The 27,844-nt window shown below is 39.9% G+C and overlaps 1 protein-coding gene across 2 annotated transcripts; it reads right to left on the bottom strand.

The window, feature by feature from the left end:
• Window positions 1–241: 241 nt before the first annotated feature.
• chrna6 (cholinergic receptor, nicotinic, alpha 6) lies at window positions 242–27,844 on the bottom strand. 2 transcript variants are annotated; one of them, XM_086033186.1, is made up of 8 exons: window positions 27,652–27,844; window positions 14,510–14,649; window positions 11,297–11,341; window positions 9,650–9,759; window positions 7,822–8,011; window positions 5,289–5,891; window positions 4,256–4,528; window positions 242–2,372 (listed from the first exon to the last, which is right to left on the bottom strand). In XM_086033186.1, the coding sequence occupies exons 1-8, from the start codon at window positions 27,707–27,709 to the stop codon at window positions 2,247–2,249; spliced, it is 1,545 nt and encodes a 514-aa protein (XP_085889312.1). In that variant the 5' UTR covers window positions 27,710–27,844; the 3' UTR covers window positions 242–2,246. The 2 variants fall into 2 exon arrangements, with proteins under 2 accessions (XP_085889312.1, XP_085889311.1); XM_086033185.1 differs by having other exon boundaries at window positions 7,804–8,011.

Raw genomic sequence — 27,844 nt, forward strand, 5'->3', positions numbered from 1 at the left:
ATATACGTGCTGAACAAGTCATGTATCATATCAGTGCATTTTTTTCTTACCTTGCATCTTGTATTGAAATTGTTTTTGAACAATTGTAAGTGTCAGGATTTTAATTTAAGTTATTAATGCTAAGCATGGGTAATTAATTATTCCTGATAAATGCTTACTTTCAATAAATGCCTAGACTAAATCAACACCACCACCCTTGTATGTTGTACAGATGAACAAGACAGTACAGTACAATACAGTATCACAATAAAAGAATATTACATTTATTTGTATTTCAGAGTCAACTCATTAAAAAAGCAAATAACATTTTATAAACCCTTCATACAATGTATCAAAAAGGCCCAATTAAATTGAATGAATCCCTGCAGTCAGAACTGCACATTTCATTACAATACATTAATGACAATCCTAAATGCTGCCTCTCACAGAGCATTAAAGTACATAATCAAAAGTGGCAAGAAAAACAAGAATTAATACCCACTGAATTAGAAAGAATTCCTTGATGATTAAATGCAATGCTATTTTGGGAGCAACCAACCAAGTACATTGGATTTAATATTTTCTGGGCCAAACCAATTAACATCTGAAATGTTAATCATAGTGAATATTTCAAAACACATGGATTCTAATTACAAAAGAAAAACAGCCTGCCCTTATTCATTAATTGCTTGTACACGTCACAAATCTGACTTCAATATGAAAATGACTCCAAGAGGCGGTGAGAGTGTGAATGATTGTCTTTGACTTCAGGCAGCTTAATGAATCAGACTCAGTATGATGTGGTCCAATCAAAGTCACCAAGAGAGAGAGAAGCGTGGTTGCTATAAGGTAGCATTCACTGGGAGGAAATCAGTTAAAGTCTGTTTTTCAACATAGCTACCGGTACTTTGTCTACAGAAAATAGGTTGTGCAACCCAAAATGATCACATCCAGTTTTTTTTTATTTTGTAATTATTGGAATCTGTTTCATCATGTAAAGTAAAACGCTACGCCTCTATAAAGACTAGAGAAAACAACACACGAGATCTTCATGTATGTTAACTTAGTGATGGTTAGCAAGACCCGTCACCCGCAACTCATCTGCCTCCATCCTTAACTTGTGTGTTTTCCTCTTGTCTGTCTATTGCTGCTTTTAGCTCTACTAAAAATGACTATTATTTTGTTTTCATCTCATTCCTTTGGCAAATGCAGGTAGTAGAAGTAAACATACATTGTGTCCCCGGCAAAAGGGGACACTCAGTATAGCTGAGTCAGCGTAAGCACTCAAGCATTATGTAGCAACAAGTACAGCGGCCCGAAGGCCACTAGTGCCAAAAGATTGTTGTAAAATGTGAATCAAATCAGTGAGTTTTTAGTAATGTGTGGGGTGGCTTTTGTTCATGACCTTGGAACTGTAGGGTCATTAATCAAGTGCTTGGTAGTTGGACAGATGCTAGTCTGCTTCCTGACTACTGTCAAGGTAGCCTTGAGCAAGGCACTGAACCCATCCGCTAGCTCAAGAAGTGCAGCACGGCTTGCACTCTGACATCTCTCTTTGCATGCCTGCAGGTGTGTGATACGGTTATGTGTGATATGGAACAACAAATATACAGCAGTGTAAAGTGAATTCCCCCTTGAGGAATTCTAAACGGTTTCATATAATAAGTTAAATTGAGAATTAAAATACAAACATGATCAGCAGAGCAAGTGGGGACAAGTAATTTGAAGTGAACACAGGCGCCAGCCTAAAACAAATTTATACAGCAAATTAGCACTAACGTTTTGCCCTGTGGGAACTTTTAAATGGCATTAGCTTTTGTAACGAGCAGTTCTACCATATATCTTACACTCTTCAATAAGGTTCCTTTTTAACAAGTAAGTGGGCGCAAGTGACTGCAAGAGTAGTTTTTGAAAGCAGAATATTGGAGAAGGGCAGCAATAGCAAGAACATCTCACATAATTGCTGCTTCATTAATGAGTTGCAGAGTTGAATAGAATAATTGCCTTGTTTGGAAAGTATTTATAAAACGTTTATGAGGATGCCTTCTTATGCCATGCTATTAATTTGGGGGTAGTTGGGGTAAAATAATATGCAGCGTTAAGAGGCATAAAATTAAGGCATTAAAAATGTGTGCTGCTCTCTGCAAAAGGCAAAACGAGCTGATCAACAAGTGCTTTTTGAGTAATTTTTTTTTTTTCGTCATCAAATGGATCATTTGTTCAGAATTGTCCAATCAGGGAAACAGTAAACCCTGATTGGTGAGGGGTTATGAAACGAATCCAAAAAGCGGTTGGAGGAATAGGCCCACTGTCCCCAGGACACACACAGTCACAAACACCCATAAGAAGATTCTGTCGATCACCATGGCAACGTACTTCCAGTCATCTTCCACCTGTGAGTGAAAGAAGGGGCAAACCAAAATGACAGAAACGATTTCAGTCGTAGTTTTAAAAATAACCCTTAAGCATTGAAGGAGTTAAACAATTATTGGTGTTTCACCGAAAATTGACAGCTTAATAGACACTGCTACGGTGAAAATCAGAGTGTCAATAGAAGTGCTTTGGCACAGCTGTTATGATTTTGCATACCATTTTGCATACCAGAGGTTTACTCTCCTGTGAGGGATTTTCAGCTGCTGCATTTTTAAGTGACAGAGTGAGTTGGGAAAGCGATTCAATTCCAAGTAGTGTGTTTATAAATAATACTATTGTTGTGTTTTGGGACAGGCGGTGATCTGCAACATTTGTGTTCTGATATCAAGCAGAACTCTCCATGGTGTGCTTTTGCATTCATGCATTATGTATGGGGTTTGTGTGCCACACTGTATATATTTTCCCGATAAAACAATGCAGGATTTTATCAAGGCCAAACACTGGAATCATGTATTTCCTATTAGATTTCATTCTAAAATTCTGACAATTATTTTGCCTAGAATGCTAAAGCCGACCAAAAGATGTACAAAACTGTGAAATGTTTTAAGTCCCCTCCAGCATTTTTGTTGTTAGAATTGTCATTGGGACATTTAGCCACCTTCCTTAAAATTCTCAACTATACAGTACAGTAGTTACGCCAAACAGGAATGTGAACTCAACATGAACTAGTTTTTCTCTCTATCGAAAATATATGGGGACGTTTTTTCAACATGAAGAAAAATTCTTCAAATTGTAAACAAACAATGATAATATTCATATATGTTATTTGTCCGAAAGACTCTTGTCATTTGAGGAAATAGCAATCTAATTACGACAAACCTTAGAAACTGGTGGTTGGTTCAGCATTTTGTACTTGGACTGACCGGTCCCCCAATATGTTTAGCTATTCTAAAGCAACTTTGCGCCACTGACTGTTTTCTTTTCCTTCGCCTGCCATTGCTTTTGGGGCCTGCCTCTCTGTCCACTTTAAAAACCCGGTTGAAGACACATTTGTATTCTCTGGCTTTTGATCCGGCCTGAAATCTTCCTCTGTATTGTATTGAACAATTGTGACATTTGTCCTCTTTTGATGACGTATAGGTCGGATGAACGTAAGCTGAGTGTGCAGGCTGCAATTGCATAAGAAACATATCCGATTTACGTATATCCACCTACGAAAGAGCCCAAGTATGAATATGGCTTTAGTCAAATTTGACAAAGTGCAAAAAAATGACCCAGTCGGGGAAAATGTATGGTTTTAAAGTGGTGTCAACCCAAACATTTTTTTTTCAAGAATATGTTCTATGCAGGCCCACTGGTTGAAACAAGGCATTCTGATAAATATTGCGTTTGTGGAATAAAAGTTCCCGGGGGGGGGGCAATTTTGTCACTTCTGTCGACTGAAAATGACATCACCGTTGCTCAGGGCTCAGTTAAAGACCAGTCAAAGCTCACCTGGTTTCTGAAGCTGAGCCATGATTGGTCATTAGCTGAGCTCTGAGCATCGGTGATCAGTCAAGAGACGTGATGGCCGCCCCTAGAGATGGCTAAAAACGGGTGGATTTTGCTGCTTAACTCATATTTCACAAACACAATATTAATCAGAATGCCGTGTTCCAACTAGTGGGCCTGCTGGGACCATATTCTTGAAAAAAATATGTTTGGGTTGACTTCCACTCTAAGGTGCAGTCTTAGAATGTCTTTCTATGTTTTGGCTTTCAGCATTGGTTTCCTATTTCGTTTTTCGGTTTTGGCCAACAATTTTCATTTTCGCGCATCCCTAAATTTAAGCACATTTGACATGCAAATCTCTATCGACATGACATTTGTCACTTTGTGTAAACCACAAAGGACAACAACTGACCTCCTTGGCTTTGTTTCGGCTCCTCATGTTCTCAGCGATGTACTTGACGCTCTCGATGGCCTGCTTAATCTCGGGTGACACAACAGAGAAGGCCACGACTGAATTTATGCTCTGTGGACTCCTCTGACATGTCGTTTTTACAGTTGTTGTCGATTCAGGACTTTCCTTCTCATGCTGGCAGGGACAAGAGCATTTTTTCCCAGCGCAGCCTTCCATGGAGGACAACGTAGTGTCCCCAAACTCCAGACAATTTAGGGAACCCCCGCCAGCCTGCTGAAGAGCAAAAATAAAAACAAAAGTTCTGTCTCTTGATAATCATCTGAGATACATCTCAAAGAGCACCATAATGTACTCTATGCTTTTAAAAAGAAACTTCTTTTCAACAATGTGGTTGATGAAGTTTTGTTCCCTCTGTTATTGCTGTAGACAGAAATAAATTATGTAAATTAAACCAACAAAATCAATAACAAGCCAGTATTTGATTAATACAGTATTTCAGAGCACTGTGAGAAGACTGAAGAATTTATGTATAGCCAGAATGCTATAAAATGCTCAGCTTGAGTGTGCAGTTCTGAGAAGACCAAATGCAAACAAAAAATATTGATATTAACTGCTTTATGACTGCATGCACCACTAAGCTCTTCGAAGTTAGCTCCCACATCAGAGATAAATCACATTTATGACATTATTTGACATCAACCAGACGTCTGTGTAACAATTTGACAAACCAGAGGTTTTATGTCTATAGGGATGCAAATCTACTTCTCAGTCAGCTCCGCAGACGTGTGTGGTCGGATGTCATGGGAATGTGGGAGTAAGCACTGTGTTTAGAGTAGAAAATAGAATTTTAGAAAAACACACACACAAGTCACTAGAAGAGTGTACTGTAGTTTAGAAGTGTCAGTAGAAGCGTACTGTAATTTTTCCTTGAATGTAGCGCACTTTAGTTTACTCATTTGGTAGAGGTGGCTCTGTTCGACAAATTGTGACATGACATTCACGTTTATCCACAAAAGGATGAAGGAACTCTTGCCTGCGTCAAGTTATTCTTCCTCTTCTTGGCTCCTCCGCCTCCTCCTCCCCCTCCAGCTCCTCCTGCCTCCCCACTGTTGTCCAACCCTCCAGCCTTGCCGTCTTCATCGGTCGGTCTCCGCATCAACATAATCCTCGGCAGCACTTTCAGAAACACTGAGCGCACCCATCCGGGCATGGTGTGCGTCATGGGGGTGCGGTAGTGCACGTTCAACACGAAAACCGTAATGACAATGCTGAGTGTGACGAAGATCATGGTGAAGAGCAGATACTCTCCAATCAGCGGGATGACCAGAGATGTGGAGGGGATGGTCTCGGTGATAACGAGTAGAAATACAGTGAGGGAGAGCAGGACGGAGATACAGAGCGTGACCTTCTCTCCACAGTCGGACGGGAGGTAGAAAACCAGCACTGTGAGGAAAGAGATGAGGAGGCAGGGGATGATGAGGTTGATGGTGTAGAAGAGTGGCAGTCGACGGATGTAGAAGGAGTAAGTGATGTCCGGGTAGATTTCCTCGCAGCAGTTGTACTTGATGTCATGCTTGTAGCCTGGAGCATCAATGATCTCCCACTCACCGCTCTCCCAGAAGTCTTTGAGGTTGACCTAAATGATGCATACAAAGCTGTAGTTGCACAATCAATTAAGAGATCCGCCCATCTGAACAATCCAAATTTGGCTCTGCGCCAATTAATATACTTTCCGAGACCTCTCATTTAGGCCTACACTTTTGTCCCAACGGCGCATGCATTCTTTACTGAAAATTGAAAGTGAATATGGTATCACTTTACTATAAGGGTTCCCCTATGAATGTATATACAGTATGAATGTTTCATCATTGATAAACTATTGAGAAAATTGACATTGATTGATGGCAAGCACGGACTACATACACACTTCAGACAAAGTATCTTTGCATCTCTAATGTTAACCTTTTCATCCTGTAGTCATTATTAACTACTTTTGTATAACGGCAAGGGAAGCCTTACTGTAAAGTGAAATACATATTGTTTTGCAATTTGCAACCGATACCTTTAAATACAAAAGGCCCTAAAGCTCAAGCATTTAAATGTGAGCTTACTTTTATCTTATTTCTTTTTTTTAACCACCATACATGAAAAGTAAAACCCTACCTTGTGAAGTAATACCAAATGTAATTTTAAAGGCTTTTTGCAAAATTCTTACAAAAAGTAAATGTTTTTTTTTTTTTCTGTTACTTTAACTAAATCGACACCAGAATTATTGATTGCTTTTCTTCTACAAAGTTTCCTATAAATCGGTTTAGTTCTTGGCATACACGGGCACCACAGTCCTGCATACATACAAACGTTCACATTTTTTGTTACCACTACAGTGTGCTCAACTCGTACGACGGTCTCGCAATTCCTTCTTGCTAAGGTGATATACTTGGGAGCAGCCACCCACTTGAATTTAAATGAAACGAGAACAGAAACAACTGCAAACTTTAAAGTGGAGGTCAACAGAAACATATTTCATTTGTAGAATAAGAGTTATTCCACCCGTTTTTAGCCCTCTCTGGCGGTGGCCATTTTGTCACTTCTGTCGACTGAAAATGACATCACAGTTGCTCAGGGCCCAGGTAACGACCAATCACGGCTCACCTGTTGTTTTCTGAAGCTGAGCCGTGATTGGTCGTTACCTGAGCCCTGAGCCTTTGTGATGTCATTTTCATTCGACAGAAGTGACAAAATGGCCGCCCCCGGAGATCGCTAAAAACGGATGGATTAACTCTTATGCCACAAACACAATATTTATCAGAATGCCTTGTTTCAACTAGTGGGCTTGCATGGAACATATTCTTGGAAAAAAAAATATGTTTGGGTTGATTTCCGCTTTAAGACAGTGGCAATCAAGTAGGCTATGCGCATACTGCAGGTCAAATCCTGTTCTTTTTTTTTTTTTTTTTTGCCCACATGATATGTATCAGATTTTTCTTTTTCATGCAATGTAATCAGTACAATTCAGCATTTATTTATTTATTAATTTATTTATTTTATTTATTTTATTTATTTTATTTATTTTATTATTATTATTATTATTATTATTATTATTATTATTTATTTTATTTTTAATTTTTTTTCAAAAACTTGCTACAGGGTCTGGATACTTGCCAGCCTAGCACACTGTAGATTTCATTTCTGTGTTACTCCATAATGGATGTGACTAGTAGAACATTCATCCAGTCAAATTACAAGATATATTTGATTGACAAAAATATTGCTGAAGTCATGTTAGCTGACAGTCTTGTTAAGTAAATTAGGCATCTCAAATTCACAAGATACCTTAATGACAACATTAGATGTTTTGAAAGATTTCATCACTTAATTAGTGTCCAAGGGCTTCAGAATAAAAAGATTCATTTCAATAAACTCAAATATATTGTGTGGTGCAAAAGTACGTATTCAGTTATAATTGAAAAAAAACCAACTCACTTAACTGATATGATATTACTGTCGACCTAATTTTGCACCCCACTTGTATAGTCCCTAACACTGACCTTAGATCCAATAAGTACCAGGTCAATCTTGGCTTTGTCATAAGTCCATGAGCCAAACTTCATTGAGCAGTTCTGATAGTCGAAGGGGAAGTAGGTGATGTCCATAGGGCAGGAGGATTTGAAAATTGCAGGAGGAATCCAGGTGATGGTACCATCAAACTTCAGCAGTGCCTTGGTTTTATCCTCCACCAGGAAATCCCCAACAGCGCTGTATATGAAGTGCATGTGCATGTGTATGTGTGTTGCAACATCAGCGTTGACATGGTAACGAAAGACAAACGCGCATGTGGATTTGAAAAGGACACACAGGTTAAAGGATGACATGTTAAATATTGAGGGAGGAAATAAAAACAAGGAACACAAGATAAAATAGGTGATGTTCAGAAAAAAAAAAGAAAGAAATCAACCGTGAGGTTTGAAGATTTCAGCCTCACCATTTGGACCAATAATAGAAGAATACATAGAGAAAACAGGCGGTTTGGGCACACAAGATAAATCAATGTTTAAAGGTGAATCAATCCAAACACATTTTTTCAAGAATATGTTCCTAGCAGGCCCACTAGTTGAAACACAGCATTCTGATTAATATTGCATTTGTGGAATATGAGTCAAGCAGCAAAATCCACCACTTTTTTAGCCATCTCAGGGGGCAGCCATTTTGTCACTTCAGTCGACTGAAAATGATATCACAGTGTCTCAAGGCTCAGATAACGACCAATCACGGCTCAGCTTCAGAAAACAGGTCAGCCATGATTGGTCGTTACCTGAGCCCTGAGAAATTCTGATGTCATTTTCAGTCAACAGAAGTTACAAAATGGCTGGCCCCAGAGATGGCTGAAAATGTGTTGATTAACCTAATCATTATTAACCATTACCGATACTGCTTATCCTCACAAGGGTCGTGGGGCATGCTGGAGCCTATCCCAGCTGTCTTCTGGCAGTAGGCGGCGGACACCCTGAATTGGTTGCCAGCCAATCGCAGGGCACACAGAGACAAACATCCACACCTAGGGGCAATTTAGAGTGATCAATCAACCTGCCATGCATGTTTTCGGAATGTGGCAGGAAACCGGAGTACCCAGAGAAAGCCCACACAGGCACGGGGAGAACATGCAAACTCCACACAGGGAGGCTGGAGCCGGGATCAAACCCACAACCTCTGAACTGTGAGGCAGACGTGCTAACCAGTCGACCACCGTGCCACCTGCATAGAACATATTCTTGAAAAATGTGTTTGGGTTGACTTCCCCTTTAACTGAATTTGCACTCGACTGAACATATAGTAAAACGGTCATTTCTAGCATATTTCTAGTTCTGTATCCGATCATAAAAATAAGACATAGAGATATATTCTTAGTCTGTTTGTTCAAGTGTCATTTATATGCACTGGCGGAGCTAAAACGTGGAGCTTCAGGGACACTGCCCCCGAAATATGCTTGGACCCCCCCAGGTGTCAGACCATATAATTGACTTTTGGGTATTTTGCGATTTTTATTTTCTGAGATTTTTTTCCGCATTTCCCCCCCATCACCAGTAGAAAACATATAATGATTTTTTATCAGCATAGGCTGAACATTTTGAGTTTATAAAACAAGTTTTTGCTGTGCGGACCCCTTGAGATATGATTGGCCAAACAATGGCCTCCCAAGGAAAAAAAAATCGTAGCTCCACCAGTGTTTGTATGCAGTTAATTTGAATATCCAGTCCGACAGTAAATGTTCTTTTTGGAGAAATGTACAGAATGTAGCACCACAAGCTGAATAAACAATCTTGTTATCCAATGAACGTAGCCATTCAATACACAATGCTTGCCAGCGTGCTGACAAAGGGACAGTAAAGGGCTCACTTGTTGTAGAGAACAATGTCGGGTCTCCAAATCTTGTTTGATGGGACTCGAATGAACTCAATTCCATCAAAATCGTCGGGCATCCATCGCAGCTTGTAATCATTCCAAATCTGAAAACAACAAAAGAGGTCATGATCAGTCTGTTTTTGCTGTGCTGGCCCCTCAAGACACCACCCCTCACGGGAAATCCTTAAATGACAGATTCATATTGCACATACAGTATATTCTTTTGAGGTTTTACTGTGTTGTTTCTTCTGTCAGAAAATGAATACCTACAGACAGAAACAAATAATTGCATGGCAGGGTTTTAATGCTTTATTGCCTACTTATAGCACAGACAGCGTAAAAGTGAGCGGAAAATAACATTTACCAGGTACTGTACGGTCAGTCTGTATTGAAGACCAGGTGAATAAAGAAGAAGTTGTGTGAGTATCTCATCAACAGAGAGAGAGAGCGAGGATTCACTTGCTATTCTGTCAACATACATGAAGGTAACGTTTCATGAGCCGTGGATCCATTAGTCTTGGCCATTTGCATGCCATTCAAGATGAAGTCTTTCATTATCAAGGCGGATTAATGCCCAGTAACAACCTGAGCGCTGTTTAATTAACCACTTCACGCTACACTGGCTTTTCCATTTATCTGGGATTATGTTTAGCTGGAGATGAAATTCCTGGTAGGGTGAGCTGGATGCCTTATCGTTTCTAAAATGCCACCGATTCCACACTGGCGCAAACATAGAAGCGCTTCAAATCGGTTGATGTACACAACATTTTGTATCAAACAAAATACATCACTAGCAAGGAGGTTGTGAAAAGACATTAAGCACGAAACACATTTGACAGGGTTAACATCAACGTATGAAGCATCAGCATGAAAATTACGTTTTTAAAGAATGAGTTGAAGACACCTAAAAACAGGCGTATTAGTGGAATCCCCCAGAGAGTTGCTACCCTGGCGTTAATCTTCTATAATGATATTCGTAAAAATAGACAGCTGAGACACTACGAACAAAAGTAACCTCTACAGACAATTTCATGCATTTTAAGTGGAGCAAGAGATCGCAACAACAGCCAGTGTTCTGTTGAATGGTGTCAGCATCAAACAGACATCTACACACTTGAAAATTGTGACTCTGATGTAATGCTTTGATTTTGCTCCTATCAAAAGCACTTTAATGCATACAGGCCATGATTGCAAATATGGCGATTGAATGAGTAGGTGAGTCAAGAGGTCAGCATATGTGGCTAAGGAGCTGCAGACTGCAGAGAGGTAATGCGTGACTAGACATGCTAATGTTAGCGCTGATCGTTTCATCCATCTGAAATCTCTTCGTTTTCCTGGTACAACCTCGACTGATGTGTTTAACATTTCGGTAACAACTGGAAATGGCACGGTGGCATGTATGGAGTGAGGCGCAAGAATTAATAGTGGCATTTCACACTGATTAATATGTATATGTATATATGTAGAGCTTCGGCTCTCTTTCTGTGGGCCCTCATGAGTAAAAGGGCAAGCACACATTTGACAAGTTTGTCTTTACCACAAACCTTGACAGCCCATCTTTAACGTCCTGATCCACAAGGGAAAATAGAATGATGTTACCTAATAGTGTGTGTGTGTGCGTGTGCAGGTGTGTGTACTTACATGCCTGAGCCACAAATTTGTTTCCATGATCTGATTGACCTCATCCTGCAAAGAAGCAGAGAAGGTTGTGACCTTGTGTGCAACTTTTTTTTTCAGTCAGTCCAATATTGTATATGAATTTAAAGGGAGAAAGGGGGACAATGTCCCAGTACATTTGCTTGGGTGTAAAATGTTTTGTGTTTTTGTTTTCACAGTCATGCTTTGTTTGATAAATTAATTCATTATTTCATATAGCACTTCATTTTTTTTTTATTATTATTATTTTTATTTTTAACTGCAGGTTTTCCCTATCCATGTTCAGCAGCAGAGTCGACATTGCCTAATTGACAAAAAAAAAAAATGTAATTTGTAATGACCTGAATTTTTGCATAAATTTGTCATCAATTGTGACCGTATTTGCATCAAATTCACAACACTACACAAACACTATTTTTAAAACTAATACTACACAAATGATCGTTTTCATGCTTTTACTGAACACACCATATAAACGTCACATTGAAAGCTGATGAAATGAAGTGGTTGGGCATCCTTGGGCAGCAATGACCTCAACCGACTGTTTCGTGTCCGGCAGTTGCAGATCAGACCTGCATAACTGTCAAGAGGGATTTTGGACCCTTTCTCTTTACAAAACTGAGACAGCTCAGCAGTATTGTTGAGATGTCTGGTGTGGATCACTCTCTTGAGGTCATGCCACAGCATCTCAATTGAGTCGGTCAGGACTCTGACTGGGCCACTTCAGAAGGCTTTGATTGGCAGAGGGATGTTTGTGGCTTCAGTTCTCCAACAAAATTTTTTGAATACGTACCTTGGAAATAAATGTTTCCATCACTGATGCAATGCATTCCAGACCTGAGGTAGTAAAGTAAAACCAAACCATGATGCCCGCTCAACTATACTTCACAGCTTTTTCCCCACACATAGCACTGTGCGCTTTCCAAACAATTTCATTTTTGTTTCATGAGCCCACACAACATTTTGCCACTATTGCGTTGAAACCCCAAGACACTCGTCTACAAACATAAACCTGCAGCAACGTTTTTTTTCAAACCACAGTGGCTACCTCTGAGGTGTTGGTGTGTGCTTTTTGTAGGGCAGGGCAGCGTTAACCAACATCGGTTAGCTGACTCCTGGCCCAGAGTAGCTCTTGGAAAACATTATTAGCCAAGGGATTCACCCTATGAATTGAATGTTTACATTGTGTGTTCAATGAAAACATGAACAATTGTTTGTGTGGTATTTATTCGAGCAGGCTGTTTCCCAAGTGTAGTGTTGGGTTGAAGATCATGTGTATATGTGCTGTCTATGTTATAACATACATTTTCTTGCAATTGTATGACAATTACTTAAAGGTCTTTGGGAAAATAAGTGATTGTACCCCATGAAACTTGCCTATAGCAACAGGCAACCATGAAAGGGTGAAGTGACCAGGCAAAGAATCTGAGCAATTCTGTTGGTCTTTGCATTTGCTGGCCCAGCTAGTCAGTTGGTGCGAAATTAGAGGTGTCAAAATGAATTGATTAATTGACAACTACTCGATTATCAAATTAATCAATAACTATTTTAATAATCGAAGAATCATTTAGAGCCATTGTTTAACTTAAAATTGTTTTATGATTCTAGCCTCTCAAAAGAGATTACTCTCTGATTGCTGTAGTCCTTCACGAAAGCAGACTGATTACACAGACATGGCTTTACAAGTACCTAAATGTATTTTTGACGCTGATTTTTTTTCCCCCAGGTTTTTGAGATATTTTCATTTTTGGGTTTTAAGTTTGACCTCTTAAAGCTTTCGCAATACAAATTTTACCATGCATTGTAATTTATGGCTATGATGTTTCAGAAAAAAATGATACTCCTAACCCTTACTTAATACATAATGCTAAATGTATTGCTATATTACATATAATATTATTCTTATATTATCGTTATATGATGATGATGATGATGATGATGATGATGATGATGATGATGATAATAATTATCATTATTATTATGAAAACCTGATGTGATCGACAAAAAAAAATCAGGGCAGATTTGGAATCAGTACCAAAAAAAATCATAAAAATTTACTTGCATCTCTGATTGAAAAATATTGTCTAAAATTGTTGACCAGTGTTATCTTTTGGGTTTAGTCATAATAAAACATTTGCAAACATCTGCTTTTACTTTGGAAAACAATGACCGAAAGACACACTGTATCAATTTCAAAGAGGGTGGTGAGTACAATAGCAACCCCTTTCGTGTGCTATTGCTTGATTGTTATTTAGTTGCTGTTTTTTTGTATCATTAAACAATGACGAAAAAACAACATTAGCTGGTTATATGGTTTTGAAATTGTGAAATAATTCAATTGATAGATAAAGATATTCAATAGTGATAGCCCTATAGAAATCCTTTATGACTTAAATAAATCCTGCATGTATACGTATAATATGACTACATAATCAAATGATATTATAAAACTGTAAATCTGAATTGATTTTGTCAACATAAAACTAATTTATAACCTTTAAATGTGTTTTATATATATATTTAATTGTCTTTATTTATAATGATAGAATGAACCATTAGATACTGTATGTACTTTTACCTACCTCGTTATTATGTGCTACAAATCACAGCACCACAGATGTGAAAGGAATGTTAAATGAGATTATAATGCACATAGTTATGGGAAATTGTTCCATTACTGACTGATACGGGTGGCAGGTAAGATGAGGACAATTCATAAATCAACACAAAAAGAGGCTATTTATTCCAGTCAACCTCTTTTGAGGAGGATTCTTAAACACAGGATATACTCAGAGCATCTTTGCTTACAAGTCTATTAACTCCCCTTTAGCGTAATGTCACCTTGAAGAGATAAAGCCACATATCAGTCTAGTCTCAAAAATGCCTCAGCAGGCAATTTTCTTCCCCTTATCTGTGGCTTTCCTTTCGGAGCCAAACAGATGACTTCTCTAAGGGATATTCAGCAATGTTTTGGACTTAATGTATTCGCTTTACTTGAAGAGCTGTAACATCTGAATCTGTACAATTGCACGAACTTAAAAAAAGACTACGGGTATTTACACCTACTGTACTACAGTATTTTTTCCTGCAGGTTGTCTTTCACATTACCAAGGCCGTAAACACCTTCCGAGGTGAGATCACAGAATCAAATGCTCTACCTTGCATGCCATTCATACTGTCTGTGTGAGATTAGCTTACAACTTTGACCAGCTGTGAGATGGAGACTTCAAACTCCACCGTGACGGGGTCCGAGACGTTCTCCACTGGTCTGATGAACTGGTTGTACCTCCTGAAAAGCTTTCGGAAGAGGCGGTCTTCTGCTTTAGATGCAAGGCAGTCTGAAGGTGCAGTGAGAAAAGAGAGAGACAAGCCAAGAGCAGGTATGCTTGATAAAACCGCATCTGAATTTGGAAATGATAAGTCGGGATGTTAATGAGTAACATAATCACAGGCAGACATCACAACAGCCGTTCAAGTGAATGTAATTGCTTCAAGACATGTGAAAAAATGTTTTGACTGTAATTGATGTTGATCAACTACCTGAGGATCTTCACATCATACGTTTACTTAAATCATCAGAGGTTTAACTCTGCATTTTATACATTGGGTTTCAAATTATGAAGAAATAAATTGTTACATACTGATAGTCAGCTGTTTCTGCCCCTGTTAAATCATTTTTGACAATCATTGTGAGAAATCATTAACGTGTTCAATCTCTTCACATTGACTGATTTCATTCATGATTAGTACTATGTAATCAAGGTAATGTGATTAAATTTCAGAAATGAGTATCAAACTAACTCTCTGTTTCAAAAATCTATATGAATCTAGATTTTAGTGAACAAAAGTTGCAGTTTGGAATTAAAGTAGATCTTCCTATTAAGGATTTTTTTGAATATTTATCACCAGAGATGGGCATCGCCTAACTGTAAAAAAAAAAACTGTAAATATGGAGACGGAAACTCTGTGATGGTTAGGCGATGCCCAGGTCTGTTTATCACACTTAAACGTGTCGGATCATCAAGTCCACTTTAATCTCACGAAGAAAAGAAAAGTAAATACAAAATGCAGTTTCTTTGTAATGTTTTTATTAAGTAAGGTGAAAGAATTCAAACCTGGCCCCTTTTGAAAAACTGACCGACATTCACTGAGCTGCAACAGAGAACATCTGATTCCTTTAGCCACTTATCAACTTATCCGGAAAACCATCCTTCCAGATACAGTAATTCCGTCAAGTTAGGTAGTCTTATGTCTTTTCATACTGAATTTTTCTCCAGTGATTTAAGCTTTAGGTCTTTTGTCCATGTGTCTTCACGCCTGTATTTTTTTGCTAACTGCTGTCCCAGTTCTCATCAGTGTGCCTGTTACTCCATTCAGCCTTCCTTCTGACACCGTCAATTGTAGCGAACTTCTCCTGTCCCTTCCTTCCTCGGTTCGACTTGCTTTCTGTTTCAAGAGCTTTGTCCTGTTCAGTAAACGGCTGAAAACGGGAGTCTCCTGCATCCTTTGGATCAGCTCGTTTTTCTGGCCTTAGCATTGTGAAATCTATCAGTCTGTAAAATGTCACGAAGCCATTACCAAGGCTTCAAGACTCAAAATAACCACTGTCAGGACTGTACCAACGAAAGGAGAAAACTGGAAGAGTGGTGATCCTTCCCATGGTAAGCACACCACTGTGAAGCAGACATGCTAACCAAGAAGTCACATGCTGCCCAAACAAAAGCTCCAATATTAATTTGGTTTAAGTCATACACGCATCATTTAATTCAAAATCATCTTAATTGTGTGGGCCGTTGGGGAGGTTGTACCTACAGTATATCATCTCACAATGTTGGTTCCATTATATAGTGACAATATACATTAAAATGTCAGGGGAAAATTACATTTGAGATCTGTGGGCTCCACATTGACCTTTTACCCTGACCTGAATCACATGACGGCAGAGAGTCTCACAGCTTCCATCTATTTCAATTCATTTGAAAGCCACCAGCTGGTCTACTGAGCCAGGATCCCCAGCAGTCTTACTCCTACTTAGAACAATTTCCCAGCAATTCACACTTGCACCAGTGATGACAAACAAAGTGAGCCAATATCTGTACAAAGTTATTTTGTTTTTGTAAAACTACTGTGACCATATGCTTTCTTCTCATGGCCTGGCAATTTGTGAGTCGAGAGGGTCCATCATGGATCGCTATACAATTTTTACTATAATTTACCTTCATAATTGTTATCTTGATCCGTATATACTCTTATCTATTCACGGTTTTGCACATGTATGGAGAGAGAGAATGAGTAAACAATTGAGGTATGACCTTTTAAACTGGCAAAACTGTAATGAATGATAACGAGGTATAAGATTTTTGGCACTGCCACTGATCTGAACTGTGACTTTGGAAATATTACAGTAAACAGAGGTACAATATACATAATAATACAACTACAACACCACTACTGTACTATACTACTAACAACAACCACGATTAATTATTATTATTATTATTATTATTATGTCATGTCATGTCATCTTCCAAACCGCTTATCCTATATAGGGTCGCGGGGAGTTGCTGGAGCCTATCCCAGCCGTCAATGGGCGAAGGCAGACTACACCCCGAACTGGTCGCCAGCCAGTCGCAGGGCACACATAGACACTGTCACTGAGCGGGAATCGATCCCACGCTGCCCGCACACAACTCAGACGTGTGTACCACTACACTATCAGCGGACTATTATTATTATTATTATTATTATTATTATTATTATTATTATTATTATTATTATTATTATTATTATTATTATTATTATTATTATCATTAATCACAATGGTTGGTATGTGCAATAGAAAACATTATTTTACTGCTCTTTTGAAATGCAGTAAAATAACATTTCAATACCCATTAGGACTTTATCTTTACAATCATAGTTTTGAATTAGATTATTTAGATGATGAAGCAAAACATCTCACCCTAAATAAAAACCAGGTATGAAATGAACATAAAGGAAAACCAGGAGAAAGTTTCCCCACACAGTTTGTTGTCTTTCAACAAGTGAGTCATAAAAGGGACCAAATCTGTTGTTTGTGTAATCTCCCCATTCTTCCTCCTACAATCCCTATGCTCAGTGAAACCACACACAAAAAAACCTCACTGTCTTTCCCTTCCTATTAATATCTAGATCAATATCACATATACATCAGCAAGATGGCATCAAAGGATGAAAAATGAGAGGTAGCGAAGTAAGAATGCAAAATATAAAAAACTGAAGGAAGTAAGACTTGAAAAGATATGAAATGGTGTGAAATACAGGTGTATAGAAAACATCAAATGAATTGCATCAAAAAGACCCACGCAATTCAACTGAAAATATCTCCTGAAACTCCTTTAACAAATACTTCAACTCTTTTTATTTGACTAAAATTTAAAACTTTAAAATGCACTGTCCATGTTATCCCAAACTATCAGTTTGTATGTACACTTAGTAGCCACTTAAGTATCTGTGCTATCTCATTTAATTTAAGAGGAATAAAAGTAGAATTTGTCCTGATCCTATAATATAATCCTCCTGGAAAAACATGCAGAATTTTTCCTATTGGATTATAAGAGATTAACTACGTTAAGTCTCCTGATGAAAGGTACATTGATTCATATGCAAAAGTGAATTTGACCAAATAAAACGTAAAATAAATATAAGATGTGTGTGTAAACATTAAGGGAGGTAAGTCAAACTGGAGTATCATAAAGTGAAATTTGATGGACATTGATGTTTGTGCATCATGGTACATAAAAACTGTATGAGCATGTATGAAGTTGATTTTAAAAGCTTGACATCAATCAGCATGGCGGTATGAAGTAAAATGTTTTTTGTGCCGCTAAAGTACATGACATCTGCCCTTCGACTTGGTTCTCTTATGTGGGACCAAATATGGTCGGTCACTCCTCACTTATGTAGATTACAGACCAGGAAAACTACTCTAGCTATTGTTGTTAACTGTTTTGTTGATTTTTTTTTAAGGCCAGCTACTTGTACAAAGTATTTACAGGCGCTATTGATGTTTTATTTGAATTGCACAGTGAGATATTTGTATTAAAACTACCAAATCACCGTTGTAAAAGCTACAAAAGAAAAAAAAACATTAAAAAATGAATGTTCCGTTCATTTTAAATAATTAATGAGTACAAGCATCAGTCACTTAAATTAAATGTATAATGTATTCATGCAGGTATAATAATTTCTAACAGTTTTTTTTGTTTGCTTGTCATAAAAAAATAATAATAAAATAAAATCCTGGGCAGAAGAGGTGCATTTTCACAATCCAGCCCCAATTTCATCACAGTTGCTTGTCCCTGTTTTTTATGGTTGACTGAAGTGTATTTGCATGTTCTTTTCTAGTTTACACTTCATGATTTTTTCCACCACCTTTTAACAGTTACTCCCAAATGACTGACTGCGACAGCTCCAGCATGTTGTTGACCACAGTCTGTCGCAATGTCTGATAAAAGACAAAACATATCAAACCATCTCAATGCTCAGTTTGGGCTGATGTTGATATTGATATTTATTTAAGGGGTTTTGACTTATTTCATTATATTAGTGGCAGATTTTTTTCATGTACTGTACAGGACGTCTAAGGGAGCTTACTAATAACTCAGCGGTTCCCAATAAAATGTCCAGTAAATGTCAATGTTAAATTTTCTGTGACTTTATAGGCCTACACATCTAAAAATACATATTTTATGATACAATACTATATGAAAATAGACACCTTTATCCACTGGTTGAATAATGGGCTACATTTGCTCCCCCCTCTCCGTGATATTATCTGGTACATCTCAAAATGCCAGCAGGGCTTATGTTGGAATTAGTTGAAAGCATCTGTGATGACCTGGATGCTTATTGAACAGACACACATGGACACGCATGGCATATAATCTGACATGTTTTTGTCAATTGCAAAACACAATTATGAAAAAAAATAAGACGGATTATGTTAAAATACTACAGAGACGAGAATAGAAGACATCCTGAAGTGCAAAGGATGTTCCTTTTATGTCCTAAAATGCACAATATGAATTATTCAACATAATGTGCCGAAGCTGTCAAAACTTGGAGCACAAGTTTCTTGAAGTGTAGCTCTCATGAGGGATATTTAACGCAGCCAAGCATTGAGGATTGGCGGTCAACTTGGATCGTGAGAAGAAAAATGGCTGCGGATGAGTGTCATTCAGGACGATGATGGGGAGGGAATAGGAGGGAATGGAAGCAGGGAGGAGAGACGCGCTGATGAAGTAGATGAGTCCTTGCTGTGTGAAAGCCTTTTTGGCTTGATTAACTCTTGAGTGTTTGAAGGCTTTTAAATGCGAGAGAAAGTTGAGTTTCGGTGCATTGGATGAGTCAACTTTCAATGTCCTTAACATTAAATGCAGTGTGAGTGACAACTTTACCAGTGGGATAGGATGACATTGTCTCAAGCAGGGCTACACCAGCATTTAGAGTGGCTAAAGACTGGCTTTCTCACCCATCTCTTTCCAATTAGCTAATTACCATATTTTCCGGACTATAAGCCGCTACTTTTTTCCTATCTTTTGAACCATGCAGTTTATATAAATGTGCGGCTATTCTGTGGATTTTTCTTCCACTGCTAGGGGCGCTCTAACCGGAATTAGAATCAAAACTAAGAAAAACTCAATGCGAGGAAGAATACGCTACTTTTTTCTTTAGCAGATAGAACACGGACAACAAATTACAAACAGTCAATTATTTTCAAATCCTTGCCCCTTCATCATGTAACCCACACGAAGAAGTTTGTATGATGCAAGTTCTAAGTTGAAGGCAATCGATCTTGCTATCTGGGAAAGGAAACCGCGCTGCTGCATGCAAGCTTAGCATCAATGAATCTATGGTGGCAGCAGCAGGAAGTGAAATGAAGATAAGTACTGGTTATTTCCTCTTTGTTAAATTCCGTTTTAATCAGCAAAGTTGCTGCCCAATCGAAAAGAATTTGTTCAGGTACATACATGTACATTTACAGTTCAAAATCATTCTGTAAATGCAGTAAATATTTAATTGTTCAACATAGAAGATGACTACATGGGTTTCAGAGAAGATGATTAAAGTGATTTCAAATACAGGAGAAATATACAAACGTGCAGCTTATAGTCTAGAAAATACGGTAATTGTTTTATGCTTTCAACATGAGCAGGTGAAAAAGAAATTGCACAAATTTCCCTTGAGGAACACTCGTGCCAAAAGTGAGTTCTTTCAACGACGTGACAATCATTCCAACCTATAAAATTAAAAATTGTTCCACTGTTCTGCAAATGATTTGCTTGCTAAATGAGAGCATGTTGAAGGTCTTATTGTTCTCTCTGGGGTTTTAGAACATGACTTTGACCTTAAAACATTAGAATGAGACTTCAGTAGTAATATTTGGTTGGAAAATGTCATATCAGGTGTAAATATGTTGAAATGGCATATTATCCAAGTTAAATATAGTGTTAATAAAATGGTCTGGTAATGACAGCTGTTTATGAGGTATTTTCGACACATTTGTCTGTGATTCATTTGGTGCTTAGCCATGCCCCTTCTGTTCTGTGTTCTGCTCTATAAATGTTCTGGTGATATAATCCTTGTTAGCGCACAACTACATACACCACATGCACACGCATGCACACAAACACACACCATACCATTGTTGTATTGCACAGTTCACTGACTGGCTCGTCAGTCATGCATTTAAATACTGGACAAAACAGGGCCTCGTCTGCATGTGTTAAAACTAAAGTGGAGTTCAAATGACACATTTGAAGAGACACATTTTGCAACTTTTACACCGTATGTATAATATTACATTTAAAATCAAATAGATCATCACATAGCCTTTCATTTCACTAGAATGTCCCTAGACCAGGGGGTCTCAAACTCCAGTCCTCGAGCGCCGCTTTTTCCTTTATGTTTAATAAGATTGCCACCTGCAACCCACCTGATTCAACTGATCGGCTCATCAACAAGTTCTGCAAGGGCCTGATAACGATCCCGAACATTTGAATCAGGTGTGTTGAGGAAACTTAAAAAAAAAAAATGCAGGAAAGCGGCCCTCGAGGACCCCTCCCCTAGACTGTGCCCTGACAAATTGAATTATTACTCAGTGACTGTAAATGTGAGTGTGAAATGTTGTCTGTCTATGATTGACTGGCTACCGGTCCAGGGTTTAGTTTCCATTCTGCCCAAAGCATCTTCCCGTGACGCTGAACAGTATAGGCACCAGAGGTGGGCATTTTACTAAATTTTCCTGGTCCATCATTCGTCATCCGTCAGCGGCCTGGGTACCCGTCCGTCATTCGTCACTCCGCCATATCCCCTTTAAGTCCATCAGAAGTCCGTTGGTCCATCAGTCGGTCCCCGCAAAAAATGTCAGAAGAACGGGCGACGGAGCATCAGTGACGGACGCGGTTAGTGATGATTAGACTGACGGATGAAAACCCACTTCCGTCATTCGTCAATACGTCATTGTTAAACGATGTCCAGTCATTCATCAATTGTCAGCAAAACGGGTGTCCATCAGTGACGGACAGACGGACCGGTCCATCAGTCTGACGGAATGCTCACCTCTGATAAGCAGTATACAAAATGGATGAACAGATCGATTACCACAGAGTAGAAAAAAGAGTTTTATTAACATTTATTGATGTCCAAATTGGCTATCACAAAATAAACCAAGCTATACTCATTTTGTCAATAGGAGATCGTTGACAGAGCCTAACCCAGAACTTGTCATTTTTATTTATTTATTTTTTTTTTATCTAGGATACTTTATTATTCAATGTGAATGTTCAATATCTTTAAGAATTTAAAGATAATTGCACTTAAAAAGGATGTACTTGTTACTTAACATCATCACTAGATGATGCATTAAAAAAAAGCAACAACAATGATAATAATAATAATAATACATTTTATTTGTATAGCGCTTTTCATATCACTCAAAGACGCTTCACAGCAAAAATAAGTGAGTAAAATAAAACCTGCTGTTAAAACAAAGACAGTTAAAACCAACAGAAGAAGAAAAAAATAACAAAGATTCAGTGATGTTAAAAAGCATTGGCGGAATAGGTGAGTATTGGGGAGTGTTTTGAAGGATATGAGGTCTGTGCAGTTACGAATGTGTTCTGGAAGGAAGTTCCAGAGGGTGGGGCCGGCAACAGAGAAAGCTCGGTCCCCCCAGGTTTTGTACTTGGTCGGGGGATGGCAAGGAAGTTCGCATTTGAGGAGCGGAGGGTGCGGGAAGGGGTGTATGAGTGGAGAAGATCGGAGAGGTAGAAGGGGGCCTGGTTGTGAAGGGCTTTGTAGGTGAGTAGGAGGAGTTTAAATTGGATGCGGTGGGGAACGGGGAGCCAGTGGAGGTTTGTAAAGATGGTAGTGATATGATCACGGGAACGGGTGTGAGTGAGAAGGCGGCCGGCAGCATTCTGGATGTATTGTAATTTATTGAGGAGTTTGGAGCTTGTGCCGTAGAGGATGCTATTATAGTAGTCAAGGCAGGAGGTGATAAAGGCATGGATGAGGGTCTGAGCAGCAGTAAAGGAAAGTGAGGGCCGGAGGCAAGAAATGTTCCTGAGGTGAAAGAAAGCGGTTTTGGTGATTTGGGTAATGTGTTGATCAAAAGAAAGATTATTGTCAAAGAGGACACCAAGGTTCCGGCAGTGAGAGGAGGCAGACAGAGTGGAGTTGTCAAGAGTAAGGTTGAAGTTGGAGGCAGTCTGTGTGAGGGAGTTAGGACCAATTATCAGCAGGTGGGATTTGGAGCAGTTGAGGAAAAGAAAGTTTGTTTGCATCCCGGATTTGATATCAGAAAGGCAGTTGGACAGAGTGGAGTAGGTAGTAGAGGTGATGGATTTAGTGGAGATGTACAATTGGACGTCATCGGCGTAGCAGTGAAAGCGGAGACCGTGGTGACGGATAATTTGACCGAGGGGGAGAAGGTAGAGGATGAAGAGAAGAGGACCAAGCACAGAACCCTGGGGGACACCATGGAACAAGGGGGCAGTGGATGAGGAGCAGTTGTTGATGTGGATGAATTGTTTCCTGTGTGTGAAGTAGGAGTGAAGCCAGGTGAGGACTTTGTCGGTAATATTGACAGATTGCAGGCGAGAGAGTCGGATGGAGTGGTTGATGGTGTCAAAGGCGGCGGTGAGGTCGAGGAGGATGAGAATGGAGAGTTGGCCGGAGTCAGAGGAGGAGAGGAGGTCGTTGGTGATTTTGAGGAGGGCGGTTTCAGTGCTGTGTTGTGTGCGGAATCCAGATTGAAATTGTTCAAAGAGTTGGTTATTGTCGAGGTGGGCTTTGATTTGGGATGCGACATCACGTTCTTTAATTTTGGACAGGAAGGGGAGATTGGAGATGGTTCGGAAGTTCCTCAAGATGTCAGGGTTGAATCCAGGTTTTTTGATGATGGGGGTAACAGCAGCAAGTTTGAGTGAGGAGGGAACAGAGGAAGATTTGAGGAAGGAGTTAACTATGGTGGTGATGAGGTGAGAGATGGTGGGAAAGCAGTGCTTGAACGAGGGATGATGGAATGGGATCCGGTATGCAGGTTGACGATTTCATTGTAGAGATGATTTTGGTGAGATCGGTAGAGGAAGGGCGGAGTGGTAGGAGGGATAGAGGCAGGTAGGAAGAGAGGGGAGGAGGGAGTGGTGGTTAATGAGGAGTGGAGATATCGACTTTAGTTTGACAGAAGGATAAGAATGAATTGCATTTTTCAGTGTTGAAAGAGGTAGAAATGTTCTCACAGGGTTTGAGGAGTTTGTTGACCGTGGGGAAGAGTGCCTTTTGGTTATTGGAATCGGTGCGAATAAGGTTGGAGTAGTAGGCGGAACGGGTGGAGTTGAGGGCTGTCTTGTAAAGCTGAAGGTGATCAGTGTAGGCAATGTGATGGACCGTTAAATTTGTTTTGTTGCAAAGTCTTTCAAGCTGGCGCTTGCGGATTTTTAGTATGCGGAGTTCCGGAGTGAACCAGGGGGCTGAGTGAGTGAAGGAGACAAATTTGGTTTTGACAGGGGCGATTTGATTCAGACAGGTGGAGAGAGTGCTGTTGTAGTAGTTAGTAAGGACAGTGGGGTCGTGGGGTAGAGGAGGAGGTGAGGTGGACAGGTGGGTAAGGATGGAGGTAGTGAAGCCAAGTGGGGAGATGGATTTAAGGTTTCTGAATAATATAGTGCGCTTTTCCTTGGGGAGGGGAGAGGGGAGGTGGAGGTCCATAGTGATAGCCAGGTGGTCAGAAATGTTGAGGTTGGTGCTGGAGGGATTTTGAATGCTGAGACCGGTAGAGCAGACCAAGTCCAGAGTATGGCCATGGTTGTGGGTGGGGAAGTTGACATGTTGAGTGAAGTTAAGGCAATCCAGAAGGTCCAGCGGGGAGAGCGGCCCGTGCCTCTTCCGCTGTGAGGGACAGTTGACCAGGACTCAGGCCCTTGTGGGGTGGAGCTGGCCATGGACCTGGGCTTAACACCCAGCCGCTTGCAGGTGTCGTCCGGATCGGCGAGCGGCGAGTGGACTGCAGCAGCCGGGTCCGCACCGGTGACGTCATCAGCCAACGGACAAGCAAGCTGAGCAGCAGTTGAGTCGGTGGACGATGGAGACTCTGGTTGAGCAGGACCGAAGGTGATTGTGTCCATCTGCAGCTCAGCTTCGCCGATGTAGTGGAGTGTGGAGATCCTCTGTTCAAGCTCAGAGATCCTCTCAGCGAGGCAGGCGCAGCCGGCACAGCCGGCGCAGCCGGACGGAGAAATAGAAGGAGGCATGGGTGGAATGTGGCACGGATAGAGTCTGTCGATGTTAGTACTACTGTGCCGATGATTTTCAACGGGATCTGGGTAGTTCGTTGCGGTTAGCGAGCTAGCCGGCTGGGATGGTTAGTGTGCTAGCCAATGGTGCGCTGGCGCGGCTAGCGGCTAAATCAGCACGTCAGCGTTTTTTGTTTTTTTGTTGTTTTAGTATCAATACTTCAAATTAAGTACTTTTGCCATATCTGTTGAGTAGTAGACAGTAAAAACGTAAAAGTACAAGCCAAGCATTCAGAGCAATTTGTGCATTTTTGGCACTGACGTTTTAAGTCTCGCGAGAGCTGAATTTGGGTGATATTATCATTTATCGTGATATACGTATATCATCCGGAAAAATGTGTTATGCAGACCTACCCAAAGGATTAACAACTTTTGGAGTGCCAAAATGGATCAAATCGGTATAGGATTGTTATCGGCCGATCCTCGAGGTTACAGGATTGGTACAGTATCGGATATGAAAAAGTGGTATCGAGCCATCCCTACTCTGTACTGATCCGGTTAGTAATGATTTGGGAGATGGCTGAAAGCCAACTTCTGTCGGGGCTTAGTCCACCATGTGTCATTTACCAGCAAACCGTCAGTCTCTCACTAACGGACTGACGGACCTTCAATCAGTACTGATCGAATGCAGTTGCACATATATTAAGATGGATCCAAACAGCCAGAAACTGGAAGAACAGCAGGGATAATCTAACCCGCACTACCTGCACCAAAGTCAGGCAAATGTACCACTGCACCATTAGTGACAATTACTGATTTAATTTAAAAAGAAATTATTCATGAAAACTTGGATGTCTATGATTACTATAATCAGAGGTGGGAATTTTACTAAAGTTTGCCGGTCCGTCATTCGTCATCTGTCAGCGGGCCTGGGTACCTGTCCATCATCGTCAAGCTGTCTTTTTTTTCTCAAGCCGAACCAAACTGTAATCGTCTATCGGTCAGTCCGTCATGTTATTTTAACCGAGGCTCCATCAGTAAACATCACAAAGGTAATCCAGCCGTCAATCCGGGGGAAAAAAAAAGCTCCAACATATGAAAAATCCATCTATCAATCCATCCATTATCTGAACCGATTTGATTAAAATGGAATGTCATACATCATATTGTCGGCTTGCTGCGCAAACAGATTTTCACGCACATACATCTGACGGAGCCTGCTGCCGCTTTAACTAATAAAATCCCATGTCACATTGTTGCCATAGGTACAATCCTGTTGGGTTAAAATGTGTTCTAGTCCTTGTGCAAACCGAAATAAAGTAGCCATTACAATAAATGAATGTTTTTTTCCCCAAATTCGTCTTTTTCTTCAACTTCTGTCTTTTAGCAGTCGGCAAACAACCTTTGGTTTATTATTACCATCTTCTGAAATTGAGTGTGGGGGGCTTCAAAATACCGTTTCACAACATCCTAACCATATTCTTTCCAAAAATTAAAACTAGAAACCTTAACTAACAAGTTCTGTCTGTAAAACTGTCACTTTATTCAAAGCTACTTTTTTACCTCTTAGCACGTAGTTAGTTCTTGCACTACAGCCAGCCTAACTCATGAGTCTCTCTTTGGTGTATACCCCCGCCTACTGTGCATATTCAGTCAATGCAGTCTACTCCAGGAAGGATGCCTTCAAAACAACACACGCGGGGCAGGCGGGTTGTATTCCTCTCTCTCGTCTAGTGTCAGCAAAACGGGCGTCCGTCAGTGACGGACAGACGGACCGGTCCGTCAGTCATCCACCTCTGATTATAATATGATGTTGATGGAGAGCAAATGAAAGCCACACCTTCCATCCCAACTGGGTACTGTATATTGAATAAAGAATTATGTGCAGAGGCTGATAATTTAGAAAAGTTCCATGTGTCGCATGACATAGATGAGATACTGTACCTGATGCCATTGTATCAGTGCCCTTGCAGCCAAATGTTTGCATTAATGCTTTGAAATGCCACCACATAATTACCCTTTCTGTGAAAATTTACATGTCAGATGCGGACTGTCAGCCTCAATAACAGCACAGATAACTAAAAATATCCCCTCACACAATTGCAAACATCAGAACATAAATTCCAAAACAAGACAAGAAGGTCATATTGGAACAAGCCCACCGACCGCCAGCTACCCTCCCTCATTAGCTGCAAAGAGGAAATTAGATCCAGTAATCTGGATGTTGTTTCCTGAAATCATGACTCACGTCTCCAAAACAACATTTGCATTCATCAAAATTCATTTGCCTTCAGTGCATTTCATTTTGATGGCCTAGTTAACAACAATCATTATCCTCTCTCCAGAAAAGAATAATGTATGTGTTGTCTACAGCTTGCAAATTAGTAATTGGCTACTTACACTCATATATGCAGTATACCGTACTTTAATGGACCTTTCTTCTGACTTCTTGCGACTTAAAGAGAACTCATGCCATCTAGTCATCTGTAACTCTATAGGTGTCTAACGCACATGGACAACTGGCAAATCCTACTTACAACTCTATAGGCAAATCCTACTTACCTTGTGTCACCAAACCTCCAAGAAGAAGTAGCCAAGTCCATTTTACAGCTGGATGCATCTCTCATCTGTTGTTGTTTTTTTTTTTTTATGCCGCTGTCCTTCACCTTTCTGTGGGAATCGCTGGAGTTCAATGTGATTTGAGAAGACAAGTGGCACTGTGCTCGCGTCTCTCAACCAGTGCCGTCGGTGTGAA

Source organism: Filicampus tigris, chromosome 6, assembly GCF_054856515.1.
Source record: "Filicampus tigris isolate MCC_2025a chromosome 6, RoL_Ftig_1.0, whole genome shotgun sequence".
NCBI classification, from domain to species: Eukaryota; Metazoa; Chordata; class Actinopteri; order Syngnathiformes; family Syngnathidae; genus Filicampus; species Filicampus tigris.

Coding starts and splice junctions, on each gene's coding strand:
- chrna6 (XM_086033185.1), bottom strand. CDS start 27,709: ATGCATCCAGCTGTAAAATGGACTTGGCTACTTCTTCTTGGAGGTTTG. Junction 14,650..27,651: donor TGGAGGTTTGGTGACACAAG/GTAAGTAGGATT, acceptor CTGCACCTTCAG/ACTGCCTTGCATCTAAAGCA. Junction 8,012..9,649: donor GACATTGTTCTCTACAACAA/GTGAGCCCTTTA, acceptor CTTCATATACAG/CGCTGTTGGGGATTTCCTGG.